At 45.0% G+C, this 26,566-nt stretch overlaps 10 protein-coding genes across 10 annotated transcripts; 6 read left to right on the forward strand and 4 right to left on the reverse strand.

The window, feature by feature from the left end:
* Positions 1–2: 2 nt before the first annotated feature.
* C8R40DRAFT_1176086 (uncharacterized protein) lies at positions 3–1,494 on the reverse strand (the record flags this gene model as incomplete). The annotated part of the gene is made up of 8 exons (XM_046232453.1): positions 3–113; positions 160–252; positions 310–604; positions 835–860; positions 910–978; positions 1,029–1,098; positions 1,148–1,234; positions 1,289–1,494. 8 exons carry the CDS (start codon positions 1,492–1,494, stop codon positions 3–5), a joined length of 957 nt encoding a protein of 318 aa, XP_046081069.1.
* Positions 1,495–2,430: 936 nt separating this feature from the next.
* Positions 2,431–3,148, forward strand: C8R40DRAFT_1002552 (uncharacterized protein; the record flags this gene model as incomplete). The annotated part of the gene is made up of 4 exons (XM_046222770.1): positions 2,431–2,553; positions 2,599–2,861; positions 2,914–2,970; positions 3,019–3,148. Coding segments are annotated over 4 exons (573 nt in total), but the record flags the coding sequence as incomplete, so codon positions are not given.
* Positions 3,149–4,149: 1,001 nt separating this feature from the next.
* On the reverse strand, positions 4,150–5,897 carry C8R40DRAFT_1176088 (uncharacterized protein; the record flags this gene model as incomplete). The annotated part of the gene is made up of 5 exons (XM_046232454.1): positions 4,150–4,665; positions 4,725–4,917; positions 5,169–5,248; positions 5,304–5,539; positions 5,828–5,897. The coding sequence occupies 5 exons, from the start codon at positions 5,895–5,897 to the stop codon at positions 4,150–4,152; spliced, it is 1,095 nt and encodes a 364-aa protein (XP_046081071.1).
* Positions 5,898–7,410: 1,513 nt separating this feature from the next.
* On the forward strand, positions 7,411–8,403 carry C8R40DRAFT_1058087 (uncharacterized protein; the record flags this gene model as incomplete). The annotated part of the gene is made up of 2 exons (XM_046225183.1): positions 7,411–8,068; positions 8,186–8,403. 2 exons carry the CDS (start codon positions 7,411–7,413, stop codon positions 8,401–8,403), a joined length of 876 nt encoding a protein of 291 aa, XP_046081072.1.
* Positions 8,404–9,256: 853 nt separating this feature from the next.
* Positions 9,257–14,373, forward strand: C8R40DRAFT_1073620 (SNF2 family N-terminal domain-containing protein; the record flags this gene model as incomplete). The annotated part of the gene is made up of 20 exons (XM_046226607.1): positions 9,257–9,368; positions 9,584–9,628; positions 10,197–10,406; positions 10,433–10,512; positions 10,561–10,576; positions 10,656–10,917; positions 11,060–11,093; positions 11,576–11,619; positions 11,675–11,953; positions 11,992–12,237; positions 12,294–12,380; positions 12,435–12,553; positions 12,611–12,688; positions 12,851–12,947; positions 13,007–13,154; positions 13,204–13,450; positions 13,507–13,842; positions 13,894–13,998; positions 14,051–14,214; positions 14,269–14,373. The coding sequence occupies 20 exons, from the start codon at positions 9,257–9,259 to the stop codon at positions 14,371–14,373; spliced, it is 2,814 nt and encodes a 937-aa protein (XP_046081073.1).
* Positions 14,374–14,984: 611 nt separating this feature from the next.
* On the reverse strand, positions 14,985–15,759 carry C8R40DRAFT_1176090 (uncharacterized protein; the record flags this gene model as incomplete). The annotated part of the gene is made up of 2 exons (XM_046232455.1): positions 14,985–15,210; positions 15,272–15,759. 2 exons carry the CDS (start codon positions 15,757–15,759, stop codon positions 14,985–14,987), a joined length of 714 nt encoding a protein of 237 aa, XP_046081074.1.
* Positions 15,760–15,973: 214 nt separating this feature from the next.
* C8R40DRAFT_1176091 (uncharacterized protein) lies at positions 15,974–17,339 on the reverse strand (the record flags this gene model as incomplete). The annotated part of the gene is made up of 3 exons (XM_046232456.1): positions 15,974–16,212; positions 17,136–17,199; positions 17,253–17,339. The coding sequence occupies 3 exons, from the start codon at positions 17,337–17,339 to the stop codon at positions 15,974–15,976; spliced, it is 390 nt and encodes a 129-aa protein (XP_046081075.1).
* Positions 17,340–20,344: 3,005 nt separating this feature from the next.
* On the forward strand, positions 20,345–20,861 carry C8R40DRAFT_1213490 (uncharacterized protein). Its single transcript, XM_046233215.1, has one exon. The coding sequence runs from the start codon at positions 20,406–20,408 to the stop codon at positions 20,739–20,741; it is 336 nt and encodes a 111-aa protein (XP_046081076.1). The 5' UTR covers positions 20,345–20,405; the 3' UTR covers positions 20,742–20,861.
* A 958-nt stretch (positions 20,862–21,819) lies between these two features.
* C8R40DRAFT_1128233 (uncharacterized protein) lies at positions 21,820–24,401 on the forward strand. The gene is made up of 8 exons (XM_046229088.1): positions 21,820–22,213; positions 22,283–22,362; positions 22,426–22,523; positions 22,582–22,645; positions 22,705–22,832; positions 22,880–23,005; positions 23,071–23,925; positions 23,979–24,401. Exons 1-8 carry the CDS (start codon positions 22,037–22,039, stop codon positions 24,152–24,154), a joined length of 1,704 nt encoding a protein of 567 aa, XP_046081077.1. The 5' UTR covers positions 21,820–22,036; the 3' UTR covers positions 24,155–24,401.
* Positions 24,402–24,653: 252 nt separating this feature from the next.
* Positions 24,654–26,225, forward strand: C8R40DRAFT_1128238 (uncharacterized protein). Its single transcript, XM_046229089.1, has 7 exons — positions 24,654–24,901; positions 24,956–25,027; positions 25,085–25,141; positions 25,198–25,365; positions 25,430–25,516; positions 25,572–25,631; positions 25,698–26,225. The coding sequence occupies exons 1-7, from the start codon at positions 24,841–24,843 to the stop codon at positions 25,889–25,891; spliced, it is 699 nt and encodes a 232-aa protein (XP_046081078.1). The 5' UTR covers positions 24,654–24,840; the 3' UTR covers positions 25,892–26,225.
* Positions 26,226–26,566: the final 341 nt, after the last annotated feature.

Raw genomic sequence — 26,566 nt, forward strand, 5'->3', positions numbered from 1 at the left:
CATCACTTCTTCTTCTTTTCCGTGTCCTTTACACTTTTGAGTTGGTCCCGAAGCAGTGTATCGGTTCCCCAATGGGCTTCATGAACCTTGAGCTCGGTAAAGATTTCCTCAATCTGGTCAACAATAAGCGAGACTTTAATAAAAAGAGAATGGGTTTACCATCATTCGAGCTTTCTCGTGGGCTTCCGGACTCTGATCACCAAGCGGTTTTTGGATGTCGAGATGCAACTTGACCGCCTCTCTTGCAATTTTCTATTATCCAACACAGTAACTAAAGGTATCAGATCAGATGAATGGTAAGGTGCACACCCTGTAAGCTTTCGTTGTTGAGACATCCCATCCAGCATTTCCTACCGTCATGTTGCTGTGAGGAGGAGGAATAATGATGGGAGTGATTGACACAGGATCCGGAGGCGTAGATGAAATTCTGCTTCGAAGAATCAGTCGAGGAGAACTATCCTTCCCCCGAGCCTGTTTGGCATGATCGTAAGGGTTGTGTCGAACTTTGGAAGGGAGATTTTCGTGTATAGAAAGTTTCTGACGACGTTCATTGTACGGGACAGAGGTGGTATAGAGAAGAATCACTCGAGGCAGGGGTGCACTCCTAGTTGAAGAAAATGCTGAGATTGAGCGAGCTTCAGGAACAGAGGACATTCAGTTACCTAGTTTATTTTCTGAACACTTTGATTAAATATTGTAGAAGAAATACGTGTAATGTGGAAAGAAGAATAAAACAAAACAGTGTCAATGCGTGAACTTGAAGGGCATTCGTATGACAAAAATCAATTGTTATACTATACAAGCAACCGATTCAACAGGGATTCTGATTATTACCTTAACTGACGCTCAAACACTGCAGTCTATAAACGACATGTTGGCAACTCTTTCCAATAATAAAGTGGAACTTACAGCTGATTGTAATTCCGCAAGTCTGGCTTTTGCATGTGAAATCTCGTACTGCAACTTCACAATTTTTTCCTGAACTGTATCCATCAGGATTTATGACAATTGAGCAGTATGGAACGTACCATGGTTATTGTTCGATGTTGTCCCTTCAATAGAGCTAAGCCATCGCGGGATACGGGCCAATTGTTAAGTCTGGATAGATTGAAAAATAAAGACTTCGGATGGTGGTCCAAATTCGAACCTGAGGCACTGAGCGTGTAGTTTTTCCACGTGGGCTTCAACGGACGTAGCGTAGATCGCCTCCCTATGTTTCTCGTTTGAGGTAGCTCTATGGTATTGTACTGATTGAGCACATGGAGAAATTTGAAAATGTTGAACGTACAATTCGACCGGATTGAAAAGCGATTCTGTGAGTGATTTAGTCCACATTTTGAGATTTTGATCTTCCTCCCAGGTGTTGACAGCGAGGGATAATGAATAGTCGGGCTTGTTGGCTCCATTATGATGGCGAGGTTCATCAGTCCCAGACCGGATAGCAGCCTCAGGCAGAATGAGAGATGGAGAAACATTAATATTGCCGCAGGACATAAGTGTCGATACTGATGAAACTAGAATTGAGGCTTGCTTCCAGATCCGGTCCAGAAAATACGAAGGAGCACGTGCGTTTTGAGTCGGAAAATCAAAAAGGCATTCCTGAACCAGTAGCAGCGTGAGTTGGAAACTCAAAGAGAACCTTCTGAAGAAGACAAAAAAAGCCTGAGTCGGAAAGCTAAACAGGAATAGTCTTGACAAATCTGAGAATCGAACATTTAGACCGTGAGTCAGAAACCCAAAGAAAGATACATGAAAGGGGAGACAAGATACGTTGTGTAATGTGTTGATAAGAACGATGAAAATGGCGATCTTCTGCCAAGTGTTTGGTCTTATTTCATTTCTTCCGCCAAATCTTACTTTCTGGGCTACTGCGTCAAACTGCTGTACTGGTTGCAACTCGATCGCGAAGTGCAAGAACGTCGGTCTATTTTGCCCGGTTGGTCTAATCGCACGCCTGTCTACTATGCGGGACTTGCTCCGTGTTGAATGATATCAATACTCGACATTTTCCTCCGCGGCCATTCACATGAAATTCCCACACCGTAGATGGCTCTTTCAGAAACAATTAAGAGATTTAGTGAGTTATTGTTGTTATTGTCATTCTGAAAGCGTCCCTGATTCGGATTTTCATGTTAAAAATGCGAAAATTGTCTTGCCTCGTTCCATCGACTCATGAAACTATTTCACAAAGTAAACAGCTTTCCTTCCCAAAGTACGCAACACAAGTACAAGCTACGTGCTTCCCTCTCTGGTCATAGAGGGGCGGTCGCCTGCTTGGCTGTTCATCCTTTGGGAACCTATGTATCCAGTGGGGGTAGGTTCTGATTGTTCTAATACGTGCCTCGCATTGCTAACTATCAAAAAGGAGATTATGGAACCTATATATGGCACCTTGGAACATCTCAATCAATCCGTGCACCCGCAGGACCCGGTGACAGAGGCGCAACTACAGCACTGGTCTGGATGACCAGGTCAAATGATTCAGATGACGGGCTTGCATTTGGCACTGAGAATGGGTATCTCTGTGTCTGGAAGCGGTCACAAACCGAAGAAGTACGTTTCTTGAAAAATGAAAGCTCATTGTTGACTGTGAAGTAGTGGAGAGAAGTTTTTTGTCGACGTCTCAATGGCGGCGAAGATGGCCAAGAAATCGTAGGAATCGCGTATGATGCTGGTTCTGCACAGCTCGCGGTGGTCCATCGGTCCCAAGTGGTCCACCGATTTCTGATGAATAGTTCCATGCATCCGAATTCTTTGAGTTCTAAAAGTATTCCAAACCACTGGCCGCAGTCGGTTGGGTTCGGACAAACTGGTGCCCGCGGACCCGAAATATGGTCAATTGGGAGAGAAGATGGAGTAATGTGAGTTCGTCATGAAATATATACATGTTCTTACGCTGCATTCACTTTGAAGCCATATTCTGAACGTTAATGGCACAATAATCCAAAGTTGGCCAACGGAAACCATAATGTGAGTCTACATCCAAAATTTTGTGAGTTTGTCGTTTATTGTACTCAGTGGACATGCGGTGATCAACATCAAAGAGGATGCATTGATCCTTGACGATGTCGCACAGGGTGTGGTACTATTCAAAATATCCGGATTGGAGAGGGTGAGAACTTTCGCAGTACCTTCCAGGGAGCGAAGGTCCAGAAACGTGGCATTTCATGACAGTGGCAACATTCTGATAAGCGGTAGTGATCATGGTGTTATATACCTCTTTGACCGGCGAACCGGTGACGTCGTTGACACCATTTACATGGGTGTCAAAGACTGGGTGCAGTCGGTTGTAGTAAGTATTTCAAGCCGACTCCTACATGTCATCTTCAACGTCGTTGTTCCAGACTACTGAGTTGGACAATATTCCAACAATCATCTTAGGCCAGTCCGGTGATAATACTGGGGAAGGGCAAATTCAAGTGTGGCAAAAACAAGGTACACCTGCCGTGGACGTCACAAGGAGATCATCGCTCTTAGAGCAGACGTCTTGGGTCCTTTGTGCCCTCCTCACAAGTTTGTTTGTTCTAGAACATATTTTGGTATGGTTTACTTTGAGTTTTGAAATATGATTGTTACAATAATTAGTCTTAACAGGACCTTCCAACGACGAATCTGAATCAATTTTTGGACTGGGTCATGATTTTATTGGAGAATTTTGGAGTCAATGCGATCCAGGAAAATGAGCTTGTCATAGAAGATTTGGATTATATATAGATAGCTTTGCTTAGCGGCTCGTAAACTAATTGTGCACGTAAGATGCACACCGTCGACAATCAGTGCTTGCAACAGACTATGGAAAGAACCTTACAGCCGACCACCGAGGGAAGAAATAAATAAAGCCCGATCATTGATCAACGTCAGCGGCTATCACCATCAAATGAAGTCGTCATGAAGCTATGAAAATTGAGTACCAATTTAGGTAAGAAACTAAACCTCGTGTCAAAAAGGGATCTCAAGAGTGATGATTGGTAAAATTGACGTTACTGTAGTAGCAGGGGCTGTTATCGATGGTGTAGCCAGTTAAGCCACGGAAATTTCCTGCGGCTGGCAGTTATCCATGTCATAGGGTTAGGAACAACCGATACATAAATTGTACATGTGGTAGGAGCAGATGGTACGAAACTGTTTGTGTAGTTATAACAAGAACGCTCAATGACAATTGGAAAACTGGAATATTTGATCGTGACTGCTTTGTTGAGAGTATAGGGACGATGAATATTGAGATATGGTCGTACGTACAATGTGCGCTTGACTCCCGTTCTCACCCCAGAACGGGGAGAAATTAGCACAAGGTGACTGATTGTTATTGAATTGTTGAGAGGTGTAAAGGAACGATGAATGTTCAGATGTGATCGTAGGAACAACGTCCATTAGACCTCCGTTCTCTCCAAAAATAGGGGAGAAATTAGCACTAGGTTCAATTTCGAATACCCGATCGTCACTGATTTGTTGAGAGGGATAAAGGCAGGTCGAATATTCAGATATGTTTGAATCATAAATATATGCATCCCGCGGACGACTGTTGAGCGCTTTCAATTTCCATGATTCGGAGCGGACGGTGTCGAGGTATTCTGTATAACTGCGATGTTCCCGGCCTTTGTAATTATATGACACCGGATCCACGTTAGCCAGTGAATAATCTTCAACATCGCTGGTGTCTGGTATCTGGTACGAGAACAAGAAACAATTAAAAAGCAGACAGCGCATTTCAAAATTCAACTAACCGCTCGCTCTGGGAGTCGTGCCGTGGAAAGAATCGTTGGAATCTGGAATGTGGTGGACATTATGTTCAGGTCCACAGGATTTTGGGAAAATCGCGTTTGTTGGGTGCAATCCTCGACCTCGACCTCGTCGTCGACTGCGTGAATGGGTGTAGATGGTTCCAAATTTTGTACAACAAGTTTCGAGTTAGACTGCCTGGGAATGGACGTAATGCATTCTGGTTTGCGCAATGAACACCTTTCCCAATGGTTTTAATGCAAATTAATCACCTTTAAAATGTTCAAGGCAGCTATCGCAGGCCGTTAATCCCCCATTTCGCCTTGTACACTGACGCTTCCTCACTCTGCAATGATCACAGGCATCTGAGTGGTAGTATGAGCTTTGAAAATAGGTAGAGTAATGTGGAATGTCGACCTGTTTTCGAACACTTTCTAACTGTCGCGGACCTCGCAAGAACGGGGGGGTTGTTGCGTGATTTGGACGAGCTCACGGTATCGAAGTGCTTAACGCTGCTGGTGTGTGGTATCTGGGACAGGCACAGGAAACAATCAGATAACAGTCCATTTCGCAAATCGACTAACCGCTATCAGGTCCATCATTCGTTTTGCGAGTTGTGTAGATGGAGAAAACGTAGGAATCTTGAGTTTGGTGGACATCGTATTCAAATTTGTGCGATCCTCAGGATTTTTGAGCAATGGCGTCTGTTGGGTGCGGTCCTCGGCCTCGGCCTCTTCGTCGACGGCGTGAGTGGGTGTAAGTGGTTCCAAATCTATTGCAACAAGCGAGTTACGCCGCCTGGTTTTGGAAGTAATGCATTCTAGATTGTACGATGAGCACCTTATGCCCATAATTCGAATTCAAACTAATGGTCTTTGAAGTATTGAAGGCACCTTTTACAGGCCGTTAAGCCACCATTTGGCCTTGCACACCGAGATTTTCGAACTTTGCAATGATCGCAGGCATTGGCTAAATGGGAATGTGAGCTCCTAAGATAGTAGAGTAATGTTAAACGAGTCTACCTGCTCTCGAAAATTTTTTAACTATCGGGGGAGCGCACGAGAACGAAAAACAGTTAGCCTATCGCATCATTAATTCATGGCCGTACCATACACACCGTATGTCGGGGTAAAATCGTAGAGCTCTATACGAAGCATGATATCCAGAGTTGATTCCATAGTTGTGGAAACAGGAAGAAGAGCCTTTCAACTGATTACATGGCTTATTAAAGTCTCTCATATGAGCGTGTGCACTTTCAGGAATGATTCTTCTCCTCGTCCTTGCTCCGACCAAGCTAGATCAGCCAAAATGGACTCATTGGTGAGCAATTCAATGATTATTTAGCATGCTCCACTGACCTTCCCATAATCACACTTGCCCACCCCCTTACTCCAACCTGCAGGTTGCCGGAAAACTCGATCTACTCTGAAATTTCTGTAATTGTCAAACCCAATTTAGGTGCGGACACTAGTTTATCGATGTCTGGACGCTTTTGAAAGATGATTATTTGTGTGCCCGAAGGCTTGTTTTTCTTCATTTCGGGCCTCTGAACGCCCGCAGCGATTCAGCTCTGGACTCGCAGGAGTTGCATCCCAAATCCTGATTAACCTACCTAGGCCCAACACTTGCGAGGAAGGCCCCCTGTAGAAGTACTCCATCGCTTAGACGAGGAACTGTTCTTACGAGGACGGGTTCTAATTCCTGTAAGTGTCTTTTCATCTATATCCATTGAGCGATTTCGTCCGAGTATTACATGAGTACATTCAAATCTTATTGAAGCGCTTGAGCTAAACTGTAGGCCCGCAGATCAACAACACCCTTCAAAAAATGGTTGTAGAAATTTTAAATGGGATATTCGAAGACAGAAATTAGACGATAGGAACGCCAGAAACATTGGCGGTGAGTATCTTGGCAAAAAGGCTCATGAATACTGATAGATATGGAATGAAGAATTCTAGTCGAGGGACATACCTGAGGCTCAGGAGCTAGAGTTCCCCAGTTTCGATATCGATACTATCGCCGCTACACTGTGAAATCGTAAGACAAGTTAGCGGAGTTCACGAGAATGGATAGAGAATCGAAGTTCAAAAGAATGAAAATTGAAGGACATACAAGAAGACTAGGCTGCGCAATGGTCCAAAACATTACTGTAGGTCCGCCGGAGCCGCCGCAGACACAGTCGACTGCTGGTTGACTACTATCGAGTGTTTATGTTGAAGCCAACGACGAACGTTGAGTGAGACGCGCCCGGGCCCCGGCGCGATATTGTCCCCTTAAAGGCTGTCACGTGTAATCCAAGTTTTCAAAATATATAAGTGGGCGCCTGTCAAAGATTGAATGAGATGCAATCAATCATCCATCACCTCCTCGGAAGGAAGGAAGGAAGGAAGGAAAGAACCGACACGGTCCCATATAACCTGCGGATAACCATTTTAGTAATTAATCTAATGTTCGTCCTTCCTTTCCGAATATTTACCTACGGCATGTTCATCTTCCGCGCCTGGATCCTGAAGCGCACCATGTTCAGATCTTCCAAGCCTGGATCCTGGAGCGCACCTTCTTTCCCCGTGTCCAAATTTAAACCTCGGAACTAATGTAATGGATTACCCTTTTTGCAAGCGGCAAAGCATCGATATGCATAAATCATGGTCAGGTTTGACGCTGTAGCTCACTCTGGTTTTCCACTTCTCGATGACGTTTGCTACGTCGCACTCGCCTTCAGAATGTGCGGCGTCTGTGCACTTGATACGTCCAAACGAGCATCTAGCAACCCTTATTCCACGTTCGCTCTGGAAACCCAACTCACTCTCTAATTCCTGTGACGCTTTTTCTTGCGAATCAATCTTTTTGTCTTTCGCAAACTTCACCTTTTCGTTCCCGGTGGACTTCTCTATGTTCAAACGCAGGCACCACTGTCGTAAATGTGGTGGTGTCTTTTGCCACAAATGTACCTCGCGCACTACACCTTTACTCGATACGCGTAACTTGCCTTTCCTCAGCCCCCCGAGGAATACCAGCATATACGACTTTGGGTCTGAGGGCGGAATTGTTGACTCCCTCGCACGAGTTTGCGATCATTGCTGGGACCAACTACATGACATTACGAAAAAGACTGAAACACCAGAACCAGAGTTGAAGCCCAGTGTGCTGTCTACGACACCTTGTCGTTCCTTTGTCATGTCATTTGCCACTTTGGAGAATTATACACAGTCTCCGACCCGCGTTGATACAAATTATATTCCCCTTGGTAAATTATCTGCGTACCCTTTGTGTCGCTCATCTGCACTCTGCAAAGCATCTGGAGGAGGCAGATGGGTCCCAAAACCCGATGAGGCCAGAGAAGAAACTCGTATCATCGAAACATCGTTTTCAGACTTAGATTTTCTCTCAGCTTCATCAAGTCCACCATCCCCCTTTGGCTCAGTGTTATCCCCTCCTCGAAATTCCCGCCCCCCCGTCTCAAAAGCCAACCGAGCTCCTACTCTTGGCATTGGTAAAGCCCTATGGGAAGTCGAGTGGGAGAGAAAGGTACGGAAGGTAAAGAGGGTACTTGAAAACCCTGTTGTGAGAGACGGTGAGTTTTGTTACAGGGTTTATCGTGGTGCGAGTTTGGATGATTATCGAGATGAGGACGTATATGATGAGTATGATTCAGCAAAGTTGGTTTCGTTGTCAACCTTCTGAGACTGCGTTCATTTCCCGCTCACCACTTACCATTTTTGACTTATATTGATTGCCCTTATTTTTGTGAATCATTGATTACCTTTCTGTGTGTCCTGTGTACCCCCGTACTCTAACGTAGTGCTTATGCTAAGGATATGCTGACATGCACTTGGAATGTAAGAAGGATTGAGAGTTGAAAAGGGGAAAGAGGCTATGAGTGTTCTGAGTGTGGTTCTAAATTTCCTGGAGCGCACAAGCGATCTCTTGCGGCTAGAACGAGGAAATTTTCGCTCAAAAGATCACCAGAAAGAACTGACATTATTTGGTGATCTAGTCACCACCGAATCGTTGAATGCGACATCCATGTCGACGACGACAGTCTGGAATTAATCGTGATCACCTTTGTACATTGGAGTAGAAAGATATAGTATATGTAAAGGAATGCACTGAGTTAGGTACAAAAGTTGGAACATAGAGGGTAATATCACTCCGGAGACGCGTAGGTTATCAGAATGACACAGTGTAGCATTTATTTTTGAAAAGGGTAATGGTTCTTGGAGCTCGAGAGCCCCGAGGACTATTCCCTTGAAACTTTGTCAAGATCGGTGCGATCCTACATAAGAAAAATGATAAGACGAATCGTTTCTTGAGAGAAAAAATACACCAACTGTTCAACAATATAATCTGCAAGACGGTAATCTCCCTGCCCACGCATATTGACAACAGAGTTGCCATATCTGGAGCCAGTACGCATCACGACCAGGTCCCCCTGGACACCGAGAACAGGATTCACAGGTAGACGCATCGATCGTTTAAAAAATACACGGAACGATGTTTTTGGTTTACCCGGGACTTTCAAATTGACAACGACATCATGGGTATGAGGTTGAAATCGGTGAGACTCGAAATGAAGGTCCACAAGAGGGTAGCGACCCTGTTCTGCATTAGAGTGGCAGGCCGCAGTGAGAACACAGAACGTTCGGGGGGTATGTGTCTGGCCAGAATAAAAGCGAGAACGAAGTTGTAGAGTTGTCTTCATCCTCTAGAAAATGGATCAGAATATTGGAGCACCACTAGTACTTAGAGAATATAACCGTACAGATGTCGATTCGACGTAGATCCTTTGATTGACCATGACTGAGAGTTTTGAGCAACTCAGACAAGTTGATCTCTTAAATTACCTGTACTAAACAAAGTGTAGTTGCCAATAAAACAATATCGTGGTTACTTATCGGAAATGTCTTTTGTAAGTTGAAGAATACAAACTGATTCTGATTCGGAAGTCTTTAGAACCGGCTGAGAGGCGTAGTACATTCGTGTTACCTTCCGTCCATCCCCGGCGGACTATTTGTCGCGCCTAGCCGTCGACACCAAAATCGCGAAGTGATAATCCACGCAACCGTTCAAAATTGTTCTTGTTCGCCTGACCCATTGATACGTCAAGCATGAGTGCATGTGTATGTTGAGTCGGACCATAAATTCCAATTCACTGGAGAATATTGATTAAGAATGATTCAGATGGTCCACCTCCACAGAGGCAACGCTCACACTCACAGGGTGGTTCCTGAACGTTGGAGAATTGTGGTTTTCGCGCTTATTGGCAGATCCGAAAACAAAAAAAAGTTGTCATTGAGAATTGAAAGAGCCGTGGAGCTTGAATGAAGACCATGGACAACAAAAAAGTTGTCGCGAAACTCAGTTTCCATCTATTGTAGCCAAGAAAGATCTAGAACGCGTAAGGGATACCAGGAATCACGTTAATGTTTGTAATCTACTGAGAATATTAATGCTCAACTCACACATGAATTGTACAGTAACCATTCGCTGCGATTTGACAAAAGCAAGAGAAAGAAGTGCGACTGAGAACGAACAAGAAGAAGTACGCCTGAAGATATGCAGTGAAGTCGGCGAGAGTAATGACCGTGAAGAGCTGTCGTCGCATCGCCAGAATTTAGAGAACAAAGGTCTCCCTTTATTGTTCCTTTCTTCATCTTCAGTATCAATCAATCTATTCTTATTCAGAAGTACGTCCTGACATTCCAAACGGTAGTCTACGCATGGAAGAAGGTGGCAACAATTCAATATGTACGGCTGACAAAAACACATTGTCCCAATAGGGCTATCGAACAAGTTCGTTGCTTTATCTATTGATCCTATGTGTCTGTGCCATGTTGATAGATCGCTAGACAGGAAGGTGCGATACCGTTTTGTGAATTTCATTGACGTCGAGTTTTTGTTAATTGACTTTCGATTAAAACTCTTTCTTTATCCAGCCTTGTTCCATTCTCAAGCGGCGACGAAAACGACGCGTCAGTTGGTTAGACTAGGAGCAGTGTATTCGAACTGCCAGCGAGTTTACGTCTCTGTTTCGACTCCAGAGGCAAAGACGCCTTCAATTCACAAATATTTTCACGATGAGGATTCGCGTCACTGCTGCTTTATCACGAAGCTGCGTGTACCGTACCTGAATTTGGTGCTGAATGGCCATGGGAAGCCCACCGTCATAGGCCTTGCGATCCAGCGTGGGAGGCGCAGGTATGTGTATTAATTGTCTATTACACACTGGTTAACGCATGATACGCATTCTACTGGTACCAAGGAAAACCTGTGCCTCGACGTATCAGCCCTATTGACTGAGCGAAAATTTCGTGATGACTATTCAAATTCTTTCATCGAGAGGAGCAGGACATGATGATGATAGCGATGAACTAGTATGTGGATTGAATGTACCTTTGTTCGTACCGTGACTGATATACCTTACCAAATACCAATCTCCAAGCAAACATCCAAGCTCCTTGGGTGCGCCCATTGTCAAGGAAATCAAACTGCACGTTGTACTTCGTATTCTTCTTCACATGACGCTTGAGTAGATTACTCAGGACATTATCCTGACAACTATCAAACATTTATTGAACATCTATCATTCAAAGCGCAGCCCTTGTTCTCTTATCGCAACATGCGTGAGGCTTGAAGAACGATTGGATTAATATTTTGTCTTCCTGCGGGGATTCAATTCCCATGCGATTTCTTATTGTAACTTTCCTGGTAATTGTTGTTCTTTTCATTAACATCGCAGCGAGAACAAAGATATATCTCTTTCCTATCTTGATAGATGTCATAACATGTATCAACGACTGCCTTCAAAACCTGGAGCTCAGAACCCGAAACCTCTGACCTTAGATCAATAACTTAGGTCCAAAGTTTGAACGTCAAGCACCTAGTCGGTATGGCGCCACGGTATGTGTGTGCGGGTTTCATTGCAGGAGACTAAACATCCTTACCTTGCATCTAGACATATCATATTTCCAAATTCATTCTCGGATGATGTGAAGCCTCATCCTCTCTTCATACCTCCGGATGAGAATGCGTTTGGAAAAATAACTCATGGAATTAATATTGAGAACGTCCTCCGGATCGAATCACCCGACACACAACTTAGTCAATCAATCCAATCAAGCGAAGATACCTTGGAGCTGTCGAAGTTAGACCGTCAAGGTGCCAATATCAAGGACGAGTTAATCGGAGATGAAGGCAACAAGCTGCAACGATCGACGTCGACCTCCTTTGGCAAGTGCCTTTCCACCTTTTACTCACCTGCATGATAACCAGACACTCACTAGGGCCTGAGAGTCCCATTCCGATAGGGACTCAAGTTAGCAAAGCTGTAAACCCAGATGAGGATATTTTCAAGTGGTTCAACAATCGCGAACGCCGATTTCACGATTACGACAAATGTGGCATGGTAATAGAATACTCAAACCTGAGACTGAGGTCACACCAAGCTTATGCAAGGCTGTGGATGGCGGATCGGGAAAGTAATGGCCGAAACGGTGGAATCGTGGCAGATGAAATGGGGTGCGTCTGTACAATTTTGATCCATTCAGCCATTGCTCATTACATGCAATGCTTAGTCTCGGAAAGACCATACAGACTCTTGTCCGAATCTATGATGATAAATTAAGAGCGCTTGCCGCAGGTGAAAAGCTAAGCCCGACCCTGTAAGTCGATTGAAACATTCTGAGGATTGTTATCTACTAACGACTGCCTGTTAGTATCGTTGGGCCGAAATCTATCCTTATTCAGTGGGATGAGGAAATCCAACGCTTCTTTCTACCTGATAAGAAACCCAGTTGCATCATCTATCATGGTCCCAATCGGGATGTCAAGTATAGTAAGTCCTAGTATATGACTCCTTCGACAAGTGATAACGGTCGGTTGAATAATCTAGCTCTGACAATCTTGAAGGAAACAGACATAGTACTCACCACGTATGGGACCCTGAGTAATGACTACCAACATATCGAAGGTAGTGAACATACTTCAAGTACTTTGACATCCGGACTGATGGTGAACATTAGACGGTAACTTGCCAGCGATATCTCATGGTCTATTCAGAATAACTTGGCGTCGTCTTGTACTAGGTACTACTTTTCACTCCTTTTAGTTCTGAGTGTGACTTTTTGTATAGATGAGGCACATGAGATCCGAAATGTTAGTACGAAGAAAGCTCAGGCTGCCTTTGCTGTGAATGCGGAGCACAGATGGTGCTTGACCGGAACACCGGTGTAAGTATCTTTCGATATAGTATGCTTTATGTGAACAGCGCTCAGAATTTGTCTTATAGGCAAAACAGAATATCTGATCTCTTTTCCTTGTTCCATTTCCTTCGCGTTAAGAATTTCTCCAATGCCCAATGGTTCAGGAGCAATATAGAGTACCCAGTCACGAAAAATGATAAGAAGGACGTAGCACAAGCTAACAGACTTCTGAAGGTTTGTTTTGTGTGTTTTTGGTATCTCGTGTGATTGAACGACTCCTTAGCTTGCACTCAGTCACATCATGTTACGACGACTTAAGACCGACTACGTCAACGGTCTTCCCATCCTCGTACTTCCAGAGCTCAAGATCCAAGTTCGGCACTGCGATCTTTCAACACCGGAACGAGAATTTTATGACGCTCTGAAAGCACGAATGCAAGATGTTCTAGGAGAAGTATCCAAACGTTCGGAACGGGGCAACTTGCGCCTTCACAGCACTGCTTGGGTTCTTGTTCTACGTCTACAGCAAGGTAAGCTACAATTTGTATTCACTTTTTGCCGTCAGTTCTCACATTAAGACCTCGAGCTTGTGCACATCCCGCTCTATTAGCAGATCAAATGAAAGTGAAGTATGAAGATGGTTCGGAGAATGACAACAAATGCCCTTTGTGCAGTGTACGGCTTGGTGGTTCAATCGGGAATGAGTCTGCTTCACATAGGGAGGCCTGTGTGCGCTTCATCGAAACAGCGAAACGGTTTGGGAAAAACGAACCTTCGAGCAAGATCACAACCGCGCTTAATATCTTGCGTGAAATCAAAGCTCGACCTGGAAATGAGAAGACGATCATCTTTTCTCCGTTCACCTCGGTGCTCAATCTCATCGAGCCTTTCCTGAAAAAACAGGATATACGTTTCTCCCGACGTAAGTAATGATGTTCTTGCGAATGGACCTGTTTGAGTCGTATCATTCTAGTGGATGGAATGATGGACATGAAAAAGCGCAACAAGAAACTGAATGCCCTTCAAACCGACCCCGATGTTACTGTCGTATTGATTTCATTGATGGCGGGAGGGACTGGTATGGACAAGTTTTACATATAACAGCGTATCTCAAATAATCTGACACACAGGACTCAATATTACAACTTGCAACAACATTGTTCTATTTGATCTATGGTGGAACCCTGCTGTTGAGGAGCAGGCATTTGCTCGTGCGCATCGCATAGGACAAAGCAAGACTGTCAATGTTTACAAGCTTATCACACAAGACACTGTGGAAATGCGGATCATGGAAGTGAGCCTGTTTCTCCGCCGTGCCCTGTAAACGAGATGAATATCATCTGAGTAGCTCCAGGACAAGAAAAGGAAGCTTGCCCTCAACGCATTGGTTTGGGACGACCATGAGAACATCAAAGAACTCTCGAATGACGAGATCTCTCAATTGTTGGGTTGACTGAAGTAGGTGGGGCGAAATGATGAAGGGATCGGAATAGCACATGTACATGTAGCGAATCCCCCAAGTCTATCCTTTGAATGCCGATATGTTTTCTTTGTTTGAACTACCGTCCTGATAAGTCAACTAAGTGGGGGGCCGTCAATTGAACCCCTGACAGGATAGGAAAGGAAAGGAAAAACCGACACGGTCCCATTGAAGGACAGCGGGCGATAATATTCTAGGTTTTCACGTCCTCGATAGTAGGTGGGTTTTGAGTAGGAGGCTGGAGGTAGTGATAACTGCTCTGAGAACAGGAACGTAATGTGGTGGGTGATATGAATCAGGGAAAATGACTGTCGACGTCGTATTTGACGTTCAGCCCTAGTTCTCATAGAAAATGGCAAGTAACTTAGAGAGTACTGTATCGGGATGGTCTCATATGAACCTCTTTGTTGATTGTACTAGAAAGAACACGTCCATGCGTTGCAATAATGTATATTAGAAACAATCGTTAAATGGTATTCCAAAGAAACGAGACGATGTGGTCTAATATCTAACATAAAAGCCCGAAAGCCAGATTACAAATGAAAATGCATTCCAATTGAAGCACGCGAGAGCAACCATATAATTCACCCAATGGTCCCATGAACTTGTTGTAAGGAGGGCCTGCAAATGGATGAGGTGCGATCGGAGGTAAACTCAAGGAAGAGCCAGAAGGCGGGTGTACCTGAAAGCAAGTTTCTGCGCCTGAGTGGGACAAGGATATCGATGTAGCCAAGGTGAGTGAGGGACCAACGCATACGCCGAGGCGCAGAGAAGGAGCTAATCGCACCCGCAACATCAGGAGATGGTGGCCTGGACGTAGACACAGCAGAAGAGTAATTATTATCACCTGAGTCAAAACCATCGCGCGGACGGAGATGGAGGTAGGTTGGTGTTACGCGGTACATGGAATGGCAAGTCAATAGGTGATATGTATCTTGGAGACCTTGATACAACACTTCCGGCAGCGGGTTCTTCATCTGTTGGCGTGATGAGAGGTAGAGTAATAGGCCTAGCTATAGGTTCAGCGGTTCGGAGAGGGGATGAAACGATGGGATCACCTCGCGCTGTGAGCGCGTCTCCGACCCCCGACATCACGTAGTATACTACCTCGTTTACTGCCATACGCCGGGGTGGGGGTAAAGTTTCCACGTTCCGGGAAAATTCCCTTGACATGCACACTACAATGTCCATCTGCACCAATAGGGATATCGGTTTCCGGTGAACCCATCCTTCATTTTCCGTCCCTTCCGTAGAAAACAGTGCCTGAGCGTGGGCGATACCCGACATCCAACACATCGCCTTCCCTGAGTGGAGACCCAAAAACCTGAGGGGCGAATGGATAGTTGTGAGGCTTGTCATCGTATGTGATAGAGTAACGATTAAATCCGGCTAGACGACGATAAGGTTTAGTTATCAATCTAATAGCAAATTGGTTTACTCTGGAAGATCAAACATCTTGACCTCCCAGTAGTAGGCCTTCGTTGAGCTTCGGTATCTCAACGTTATGAAAGTTGAGATTGCAAGCGAGTAACTTGTAGGAAGAAATTTGCGTTCTATTTCATCGTGCTACAAATCACCCAGATTTAGCGGGGACTTTGAGACCAGCGCCCCCTTGAATTTTGTATTGCGTCAACGGAGGGACGACAACAAGAGAGAGCTTGCGACTGGCTACGTCAAGGAACGCCACCTCGTCCGCAAGTTTGGTATTCTGAGGACACGGAACACGGAAAACGACCTCATCGTTCAGTCTCTTGGCGGTGATGAGGGAACTTGCATGTAAGATCACCGAAGGACTAGGTGACTCGAAATATCCTGGTACGGAGTAAGAGATTGTGGCAAAGTGAGGTCGCGAGATGATTCAGATGCATGAACATATTCATCATTTGTGCGTTCTTCAACGAAGACTTTAGTATAAGCAGGAACTGAAGTTGTCCCACGGTTTCAGTACGGTGTGCATAGAGGGTCAAAATACTTGCCATATGCCTCTTATCCGGCAAACACCAAGGATGTAGCAGCTGCCTTGTATTCGTGTGTACAAACTGCATCGTCAGATTCCTCGTCCTGACTGGGTTCCTCGAGCAGAGACGCGAATCATTGAAAATGCTCTCAAATTTTAAGTGACCGCGAGTAAAATTCCTACAAATTGCCTACTCATGAGTTTTGCCTTGTGTTCCCGATTTGAGACCTCGTAGAGATTTCGAGCCGGTGTGCCAGACGATATTCGCCGAAGCACTTGCGCAATGCGGCTCAGCCTCCTGAGATACAAAGTTAGGCACATTCCCATAGCTAGCTTAAATAGCTACGCACATCCATGATATCGTCAAAAGAAACGCAGTACCATTCACTTTGATTTCGTGCATCCAAACCTGTCAAATACGTCCAAACGGCACGACAAAACACCAGTATGACTCAGCTACGTGCGGTCCACAAATGTCGCCGCAGTCTGTAGTACTTGAATGGCCCCTTCGACGCACGGGGATGCGGTATGAACTAGTGATACCTCGGATAGGATAGGACAGAAATTGGTCGATTCTGTTGGCGAGGAGTTGAATCTTGGAATAGTACAATCAAGTATTATAAATTGTGATCACTATGAATACTACAAACAAAAATTTGTGAAAGGAACAAACAAGAATCGCCAAACATGCGGCTCACTAGTCCCCCTCTCAGCAATCACATATTCGAGCCTCTGAACATAGCTAATCGCTTTCTTCGACGAACACAACAGCCCTTACGATTATGGAGTCTGCCTCCAACTGCCGGGAATCCAACTACGATAGAATTAATGCCAGTGCCTACCTGCATAACAATTAGCGAGCATATTATTCTGGTGTCGCTCTCGGAATCCTTACATTGGTTCCCGAAAATTGAAGGACATCATCCACAAAACGAGAAATTCGTGGTGTATGAAGTGTTGGGATGTCAGCGGTCACCGACATATTCAGGTGTAGCTCGGGATCAAAACAGGTCAGGTCTCTGGAATAATCACCTCTCTACTCATTAACATATTTGACTGAACATCATAGCAGTAATTTCGAGGAGCCTCTGTCGATTTGTTGGCTGAATATTCAGTATCGGTCCACGGCCATGTCACCACTTGCGGATCTTCGATTCATCTATGTCGTCCTTTATAATTTGAAAACCCGGCTCATCTCTTGTCGCTCGAGCGAACCAAAATCAGCCTACACTTGCAAACCGCGATAGTCCTCTACATAATGTCGGAGATGGTAGACGTTAGTGCAGTGCATGCCACCGTGGCGCATAATCATCTCTCTAGTCCACTTCTTGAAGGCTTGACAGATTAATATCGACGAGGGCCAGTGAGCCATGTTTCATTCCTATGGGATAATAGAACCAATAGGCCGCTCGTGATTATCCACTTGATCTGCACCATTCCTCCGCTGCATCCTTGCTGTGAAAACATGAAGTCCCACATGTGCCCGAGCCGACTGAGACGAAATGGTACATCGTCGAGCGTTGGGCATGGACATTTCCTATCCTAGTCGCTGGAAGCAATCGAAGTAGACGAAGTTTCGTTTGGAATTCGGACGATGACTTGGCCGTGAATTCGTTACCCGAAAAGACTTTCCGGCGACGTGAAATGGAGGTTGAGACTTGGACCACAGAACGGGTGGTTCACGAGAAATAGACGCGTGGATTGTTTTTCTAAGACGAAAAAAGCGAGGTTTTCCGTGTTGTTTCTCTTTCTCTTGTGCGATGGATATAGATTGAGGAAAACAAGGGTGACAAGTGTCTGTATGTGCAGCCATCGACAAGCTAGCGAAGATCCAGACGAATCGCGTCAAAGGATACTGGTCGAACTCGAACTTGGATTGAGCACGTTGTCATTTCTCGCTGGAAATCTACTTGCGCTAGATTTGAGAGATTGTAGTCCATGTCAATACTGAGTAATCTCTCTTCTTGCAGTACTCGCCGTAGTCGGGAAAAGATGAGTTTCTTATTTCAATGTCTAACCAAATTCACTCACCTGCTCTATCAGTCCACTATTAGACGGCTCATCCAGGTGACCTTCCTCTGCGGTTCTAAAACTCAGTAATGTCGACACGTTTCCTCGAACTCGGACAAGATCATCGTATCAGTGCTCAAGACTAGTTGATCAATATCCGGTATGTCATATTCTCTGTAATCTCGTGAATTTGTGTGAATTTTTTCTATTCAGTGGTGATATTGCCGGACTGCTATTCGGACATATTCGACTACTCCTTGATTATTGAAATTCTCACCCTTCTCTATGTGGACATGTCCCATAGATTCTCCTGCAGATTTGGGTTTGACTGCTGCCGGAAAAACAAATATGGGAGACGGTGGGTTAACTGTACTAGAATTATCAGGTTCTTCTTGACTTGCCAAGTAGGGTACCGTGTCCGAGTAGGCGCTGAACTATTTAAATTTCTTCGTGCTTCTCTTCTTCCTCATCCACAATTTTTTCCTCGAAACCAATGTTCGTTTGCTGCGATTGCCTTCAGTCCTTCAATGGACCAGAAAAATCTCTTACAACCATACGCCGAGCCAGGAAGAAGGCACTTCAGTACACCACCAATAGGCGATGCCATGAGCATTGCACACAAGTACGTTTGTTTCTTTTTCACTTTTTCACCAAGAATGCTGAACGTCGTTACCATCCAAACACGATATATAAGGCTAATACGGTGAGAACAACGAGAACCTGGATCTACCTCTTACTAACGACGCCTCATGATCAAGCCTACAGTGGTACGGTCTCTAATGCGCCTTCATCGTGACTAGGGCTTCATCATATTTTGTAGCATCGAACTAGCACTCGCCGCATGGTTAGTTTTCTATTCGTGCCATATATGTGTTGCCTCGAACGTTGACGAGCTTTCTGCCAAAGAAATGTGAGGGTCCTTTTCTAGAAAGTGGTATGTATCAATCTTCATTCATGGCTCGTGCAAAGTCGTTTTTAAAGCACTCTCTGGACAGAAAGAATGCGTATAACCTGAAAGATTTCGGCAGGTCCCTCTGGATCCCACAGTACAACCCCTTCTATGACTACCGCTTGAATAGTACGAATATCGACTGTGTATGTTCATCTGCCGCTACTCATTGTCCATTCAATTGACTCTCCGGTAGTGTCGCACGGCGCTCCTACAAAGTCCTGAAACCGCTTCATCTCTGCTGCACTTCTTGATCTTTCCGTACCTTACTGCTTACTGCTCCTTGCTTTGCTGTTATGAATGACCTATAATTTACCTAAATCTATCTGCTTGTACATAGTCTGTAAATATACTAAACCAGTACGTACCATCATCATATATACATCGTATAGTTCAAACAAAATTGTATGTCTGATTTCCATCGATAACAATCGAAGTGGTGAAAGACTAAAGTTTATCAAAACCCAGTTTAAGGTTTTGATTCATCCTGAATCCTCAGAAGACGTACCTGGATATTCTACGCAAATATATGGAACGGTAGCGACCACCAAACCTCCAGACTCCGCGTATTCGTTTCGTGAATTTTCACTTGTCTTACGACTGAACATTTCTGCGCTCAACTTGTGAGAATAAGCGCTCAAAGGAATTCTCGTGGTAACACGGGCGCTCATATCTATCTATCGATGCGAACTGGATGGGCACCGCGCACTCTACTTCCTCTTCTTGGGAGAACGACCTCACCTCTTCTCCTTACGAGCCACAGCGGGGTCTTATCTTATTGGTTATGTGCGCAACTTGCGTACGTCACCATTCTTCATTTCACTGACCTCTGTTGCAGTTCCAACAGTGTCGACGAGTTTCGAAGCTGATTCATTATGAAACCCCATCGATGGTCCTCCGTGTCCTGATTTCGGTTTCTCCATTCTCGGTGGCCCACCTCGGCTACCTTGGTCCTCCTACAGCTTTCAGTAATCGGTTAATGACCGTACCTGCTCTTCCATGACATATATTTCCTATCCGAAATCTACATCGTACTTTTCGGACGCAATCCAACCAACGTGGCTATCTGTAAAGGGTTTGCTATTCATAATGCCGCATTCGCTGGATATACCATCTTACCGTCTCTTGCTTGCAACTCGTATGCTTCCTAGCGCTCCCCTTTCAGTTTCGTGGCACATTCCTCGCAAACTGCGTGCTACAGTTCCATTAAATCCAAGAAGTGTTCTTCGCGATTTAGGCGGCGCCCTCGTTGGAAGCCTCCTCCTCGGAACATGCTTGGTGGTTATTATCATCGTCAGTTTCTTCGAAGTTGACGTCTGGAAAATCAGTTTACCGTTTGCGGTGGCGAAGCTCATATTTGACTTTGCCTGGGAGCATTACTTCACATCACGGTCATTCGGATTTCAAGGAAGAGACATCCGCTGACGACGACGACGATCCCATGTATTCGCAAATCCAGCGAGCGATGATGTCGCCGACGGAAAAGGGTCCGCACCGAAAGGAAACATTTAACTCCAATGCACGCTTCCTTACAAATGCTACACCTTCAGCGCAAGTTGTGGACAGAGACTGGCCGGTTTCCTCGACCCAAATCATCTAAACTCAGCCAATCCGTCGAATTTTTCCCAAACACCCGCCGTCGTCTCCAAATCACACATGACATGCCTACTTTCCCACCTCTTTTCACTGCCCTACCGCGACTGCCGTTCGCTTCAGTGCCGTTTGCATTTTCGCAATTCATCCTCATTGAAGCGCTGCAGCATCAAGTTGTCAAACGGCGAAGTTTAAGTTTCTTCATCTATCACGCCGATGTAGGGTGTGTCAAAGAAGTCAGATCTAGAGCTTTGTAGATGCCGGAAAGAGGGACCAGAAGGAGGAAATGTAGAAGAGCGGAGACTCTCGAACTCATCAGAGTTACCTTGTGTGCAGCTCTGACAATCCCAAAGTATGCACGGCTAACTTGGAGGAACTACATACAAGGATTGTAACAACAGAGCACATATGTAATAACGGTCTTCACCGCAAACTTAGTACATACTTAGATCTTGCACGATGCGTCTCTGTATTTCGCGTCTGCTTTTTTGTCTCTGTATTTCGTGTCTGCGTCTGCGTCTCTGTATTTCGCGTCTGCGTCTGCGTCTCTGTATTTCGCGTCTGCGTCTCTTTAATGACTCGGGGGCGCATTATCAATTGAGTTGATATCTGAAAATTCTTTTGTATGTTCACTCGTCCTGAATGACCTGAAGAGTGCTCAAATTTCATTCAAATTTCCTGCCGCATAGATATCCTTTGATCCATTTTGTTTCTCAAGGGCACTGTGATGCTTCCTTTCATATCTATGGAATCAACCTGGGAAAATTGTCAATACGCTTGTGAAATCTTCACTTTAGAAACATAAAAATTCAGAATATAATTGGTCCAACCTGAATGGATTGATGATATGAATATATTCGTCTATTGTATACATAATTCAGAATTCACTCGATTCAACCGAGTTTTCCACCCTGCTATCAGTCCAATTGAGAAGATATCATTCTAGTGACAATTCCGTCGAGCGGAATTTTTTCTACTTTCGGTGTGTTTGGAGGACGACTGCGCCGTAGTGATCACAGTATCAAGAATGAAGCCAGTCCATGACCAGACAGTCGGCCCGGGCACATTCAAATTAACCTAGGGTTTGCTCTAGATCTTCTCTTCCTAGTCCTCTCCTCTCAACAGAAATGCCTAAACGTATTGCGACCCCGCCCAGCGACATTAATACCCGCTACTTCACTATCTCGTTCCCCTACCCGCTGAACGCCAATTGGGAACTCAAGGCCGACCAGATAACGTTTTCGCGCTGGATCGCTTGCTGCATCAAGAAAGAATTTCTTATAGCAATCATGTACAAACCAACAGTGCGTAGAGCTGCCTGATGCATGGTATCGGTAACGTGTTGCTCCGATTCCTCTCACTTCATCTTTCAGGCCCGTGGGATGGTTATCATCGAGGTTGATAGAGCTTTTCCAGACGACGAGCATCGGACCTTGCTCGGCGAACACCGATGGTACTTGCTCTGTTTACATTTTGAAAATCTCAAAAAGGTCTCTCACCTACGAAATCGCTGCAGGTCTGAATTTCTGAAACGACCGAGTGAAGAGGAACGACGTTGCTGCTCGAAAGTTTTCTATTCAGTTTACAACGATCACCGCGGTGCTCAAAAGGATGGTGCATACTCCGTTTCCGTTCCGTGACTCTTCGTGTGAGATTTTTAAAGCATGTCAAGGTTGGAAAACAATCAATGTCCTGGAAAAATGGTTCGATCCGGCGCAGTGGTCCCCTAACAATCCGTGCGTGGCTTTAGTTGTCTTCTCTTCCAGTCCGAGATATGTATAACATCTGCATATAGGATCATCAAATCCCCCTATCCCTCGACGCATTGGTGTGCTTCGCCCGCGGAAGACAGAACGAACAAGAAAATGTGTCGGCCTTTACCAGTGGCAATGTTTCCTCCTCCTCCGAAGCCTGTTCGACCTGGTATGGGTTTTCTAATTCATTCACTCTTTCTACTCATCTCTCTGCAGTCGTAGGCTCCAGTGATTGGGTACAAAGCAACACCGCGCCTGATCCCAAATCACCAGAATATCAGCGCGTGATTTGGGGGAATAACGACATCAGCGCAGCGATGAAGTTAAACAAAAGTTCCAATGGTACATCTGTTTCTATTATTCTTCTTCCGTTGTCTCTATCTGAACTGAGATGATTACCACCCCAGTGATTAAACCAACTGTCCGCTTGAACACACCGTCAGCTGTCAAAATTGCATCGAAAGCCTGGGGAAGTCAGGGGAAAACCGTAGCAACACCACCTTCTACAACTCATGGTCCAACTCCAGCTTCTGTACCAGTCAAACCACCTCAAGGCGCCTGGGGTTCTCGGAGGCCTGCTGTCACTACTCCTGTCTCTACGAAAGCTTGGGGATTGCCAAAATCATTCGCCGTCTCCCCTTCTTCGACTTCTTCTGCTCCTTTGTCTGCTCCTCCTGCAATCTCAACAGCTGTTCCTTCTGTGCCGCCTGGTCTCATTCGTGATTCAGCCTCTGGCTCCTCTTCTGGTTCTTCGAGCTTTGACTGGGCTTCCGAGGTCGAGGCCGAATTACCTATTCATTTTAATCCAAACCTTAACAACCTTGCCGGTAACACTGATACACTTGATATTTCCAACACCATGGCGAAGGTCCTTGGATTTGATGAAGATGAAGATATTGACCCAGAGGATCAAATAGCTTCCACTTTTGTCGACGTGGACGTACCGCCCGGCCTTGGCTTGCCTACGCCTGCTGTCCAGTACGACACTACGCAAGAAACTGTTAAGCAGAACTTGTGGGAGGACGTTTCTCCGGTAGAGGAGTCAAAAGAAGATGAATGTCCTGTGCATGGTGTCCTCTGCTCAAAGGGAATTTGTCAAGTAGCGAAGAAGAAGAAGAGACAACAGGCAAACGAGCAGAAAAACAAGGATGGTAGGACTGGGAGTAGTCGGAATCGTGGCCGTGGTCGTGGGTGGAGGCGTAACGGTGGCGAGAGAAACTCTCGTAGTAACGAGGGAGATCATGATGATAACAACAATAACGGTATGTGTTGTTCACAAACAAAGGAACGGCCTACTGAACTGATGATGATCCAGATAACGGGGAGGCCAGCAACAACAACCGCGACGAGGATGGTAACATTCGCAATCCTAATAGTTCTTCGAACTCGAGCGCCTCTTGGAGTCGTTCTGTATCTCGAGCGGACAGCGTGAAGGCCGAATCTCAGGTTTTCGATCATAATGACCTCAAGAATCCTTTTGCAGACTTTTGATCGAGTTCGTGCTTCCAAGGTCCATGGCGTTCTTCCATTCCTTTCATTCCCATATTGGCTCATTTGCCTGATGTTTGCCTTCTTCTATGTGTCGTCCACATGCAATTTTCACAACAGCTACTGTGCACATACAATTTTAGCGGACATGCGCACATTCAGTGTATAAATTGCCCACATTGCTTTCGTTGTCTATGTTGTATGTAACACTACCGTGTAATTAAATCAATATCACCCGTATTACAGTAACCTTGAATCTGAGTTTGAGTCTACGATACTCTCTTTGAACGTACATAGTCATACCGTTGTCGCTATGTCGTTCATCATTGTCTCCTTAAGTCGACTTGTGTTACTCCTTCGGACTCGTAGTTGACGACCCCGTATAAGTACTCTCAGTTAACACTGACTTGAATGGCTCACAAAGCTGTTGCTAGTGCCTGTGAGTTGCCGATTCATTACAAAAAATCAGAATGCTGTAGAAGTGATGACGGTCAGGCTGCAAGTTGGCGCTTCGAATGCTCAAAAAGGCGCTGTCGTACAGCTTATTCGCTCCCGGACTCAGACAGAGTCAATGTCTAGTATCCTTGAAATTCCCGAATGGTTTGGTGAGCTCCAGCCTTCGGCGCCTGGAGTTACTATAAAGACATCGAGAATATGCATAATCTACCTGCAACCCTGCAACCTCACTTATGAACATGTCTCCTTCCACTTATTCATACAGCTCACCATCCTCAAATGAATCATCTTGCAGTAAATCTCATTCTTGAATAGACCCAAACCCATTGTGCTCAATATTCATTGAAGATCCTTCTCCTTCTACCTCACCAGAACCCTCTGAATCGCGCCGCGCCTTAGAGCCTCGGATACTGCTTGAAGGTTTGTGACCACTGATTTATGCCAAGGTCCGTTTTGACTGAACGGTTATATAAACAGACCCCGTCCGAATCACTCTGAATGAGCGAGATGTCATTGAGTGGATGCGAGCTCATCGTACGTCGCTTCGTTTGTTTCACCGAAAGGTACCTATAACCATCACAATTCTCTAGCAAAAGAATCTTTTGTCGTTGATAATGACTGCAGAATTTCTGCGTTAACTGAAAGGAGTGCAACTTTGCGCAATTTGTCGCCGTTTTCAGGACAGAGACTCCTCGAAGATCTCAAAGAGGAATATGAACGTGTGGATTTGACCAACGAGCCAGCACCTGCTGAAGAAAGTGAGTTCAAAATGATTTTCGGATAACTCCCCAAGGGAAAATTATTGAGATGGGAACCTCGAAGGAAAACATTCAATTCGGCGTGGCAAGGGTATTTACCCTGGAGCATTTAGTGCGGTAGCGGGACACCAAAGAATTGTCCACAGACGCAGTAAGTCACCACGTTCGTAGGACATTACAACTCGTTGTGAACCTCTTGCACGCAGAAGGCGATCGAAAGCATGTACAAACTCATGCCGATCTTAGAGATAGTAGGCTTCGACGAGGTAATTTTAGCAGCGTCATGCGGGTATCGCGTTCGAGTCAACGATTTTTCTTTCCAACTTAAACAGGTGCTGTGGTCGCCGGATCTCAAGTCCAATCTTCACAACCTTCAATGTCCGTTGCAGGCGCTAGTGTTCTACTTGGTGCCTCCAACTTTGTCATCAGAGGAGGATCCATTGCACCAGGAGCGTTTTCGGCCATCGCTGGCAATCAAGAAATATGGTATGTATGTGCTTTTTGGAAGTGGACAATGCCAAGATAGGGTTCATACCCTGAATTTACAGGGTGGACTAATCGGCGGAAAAATCGTTGTTGCATTGAGCTCAATGATCAGATTCAATGTTTGTCTTCGAATACCAAGTCGCAGTTTGACTCAGTAACAAGTTTTTGGATGTTGGTGGGCAAGTACTCTTGTGGTAGAGATACGAAGGACGATTAATTGATTGTTCGCATCATTCAAACTATGTTTTTATCTTAGTCGAATCTGGTCGATCAGTTACAAAGAGTGGTGCAAACTTCAGATTGCGAAGTATACATAGTATCGATTGAAAGAGAAAATTACGGCCGATATCAAAATACAACAAGTTCGAACCTCAGCGTGATAAGAAAGCTCGTGTATTCTCTACCTATCAAAATACAATAAGTTCGAACTAAAGGTATGGTGAGCAACGAAAGTATCGAACAAAATAAATATAATAACTCACCCTCAGCGTGATAAGAAAGCTGAGGGCGTTCAACGATAATTTCTGTATATCCATCTATCTATCTAAATGAAATGATAAGCAAGATCTACTTGCCGTTTCGTCAAGGGATAAAACGGTTATCGGAAACACAACGATAACAAATTTGAAACAATATACGTATTCGAGAGATTCGTACCCTTCCGGGACTCGTAATAACTGCTTTGGCCGACGGGGTATTCGTCCAATAGCCGACA

Source organism: Lentinula edodes (assembly GCF_021015755.1).
Source record: "Lentinula edodes strain Le(Bin) 0899 ss11 chromosome Unknown C8R40scaffold_49, whole genome shotgun sequence".
Taxonomy (NCBI): Eukaryota; Fungi; Basidiomycota; class Agaricomycetes; order Agaricales; family Omphalotaceae; genus Lentinula; species Lentinula edodes.

Coding starts and splice junctions, on each gene's coding strand:
- C8R40DRAFT_1128233 (XM_046229088.1), top strand. CDS start 22,037: ATGCCTAAACGTATTGCGACCCCGCCCAGCGACATTAATACCCGCTAC. Junction 22,363..22,425: donor TTGCTCGGCGAACACCGATG/GTACTTGCTCTG, acceptor AAATCGCTGCAG/GTCTGAATTTCTGAAACGAC. Junction 22,833..22,879: donor TCCGAAGCCTGTTCGACCTG/GTATGGGTTTTC, acceptor ATCTCTCTGCAG/TCGTAGGCTCCAGTGATTGG.
- C8R40DRAFT_1213490 (XM_046233215.1), top strand. CDS start 20,406: ATGCCGCATTCGCTGGATATACCATCTTACCGTCTCTTGCTTGCAACT.
- C8R40DRAFT_1128238 (XM_046229089.1), top strand. CDS start 24,841: ATGAACATGTCTCCTTCCACTTATTCATACAGCTCACCATCCTCAAAT. Junction 25,028..25,084: donor GCCTCGGATACTGCTTGAAG/GTTTGTGACCAC, acceptor TTATATAAACAG/ACCCCGTCCGAATCACTCTG. Junction 25,142..25,197: donor TGAGTGGATGCGAGCTCATC/GTACGTCGCTTC, acceptor ACAATTCTCTAG/CAAAAGAATCTTTTGTCGTT.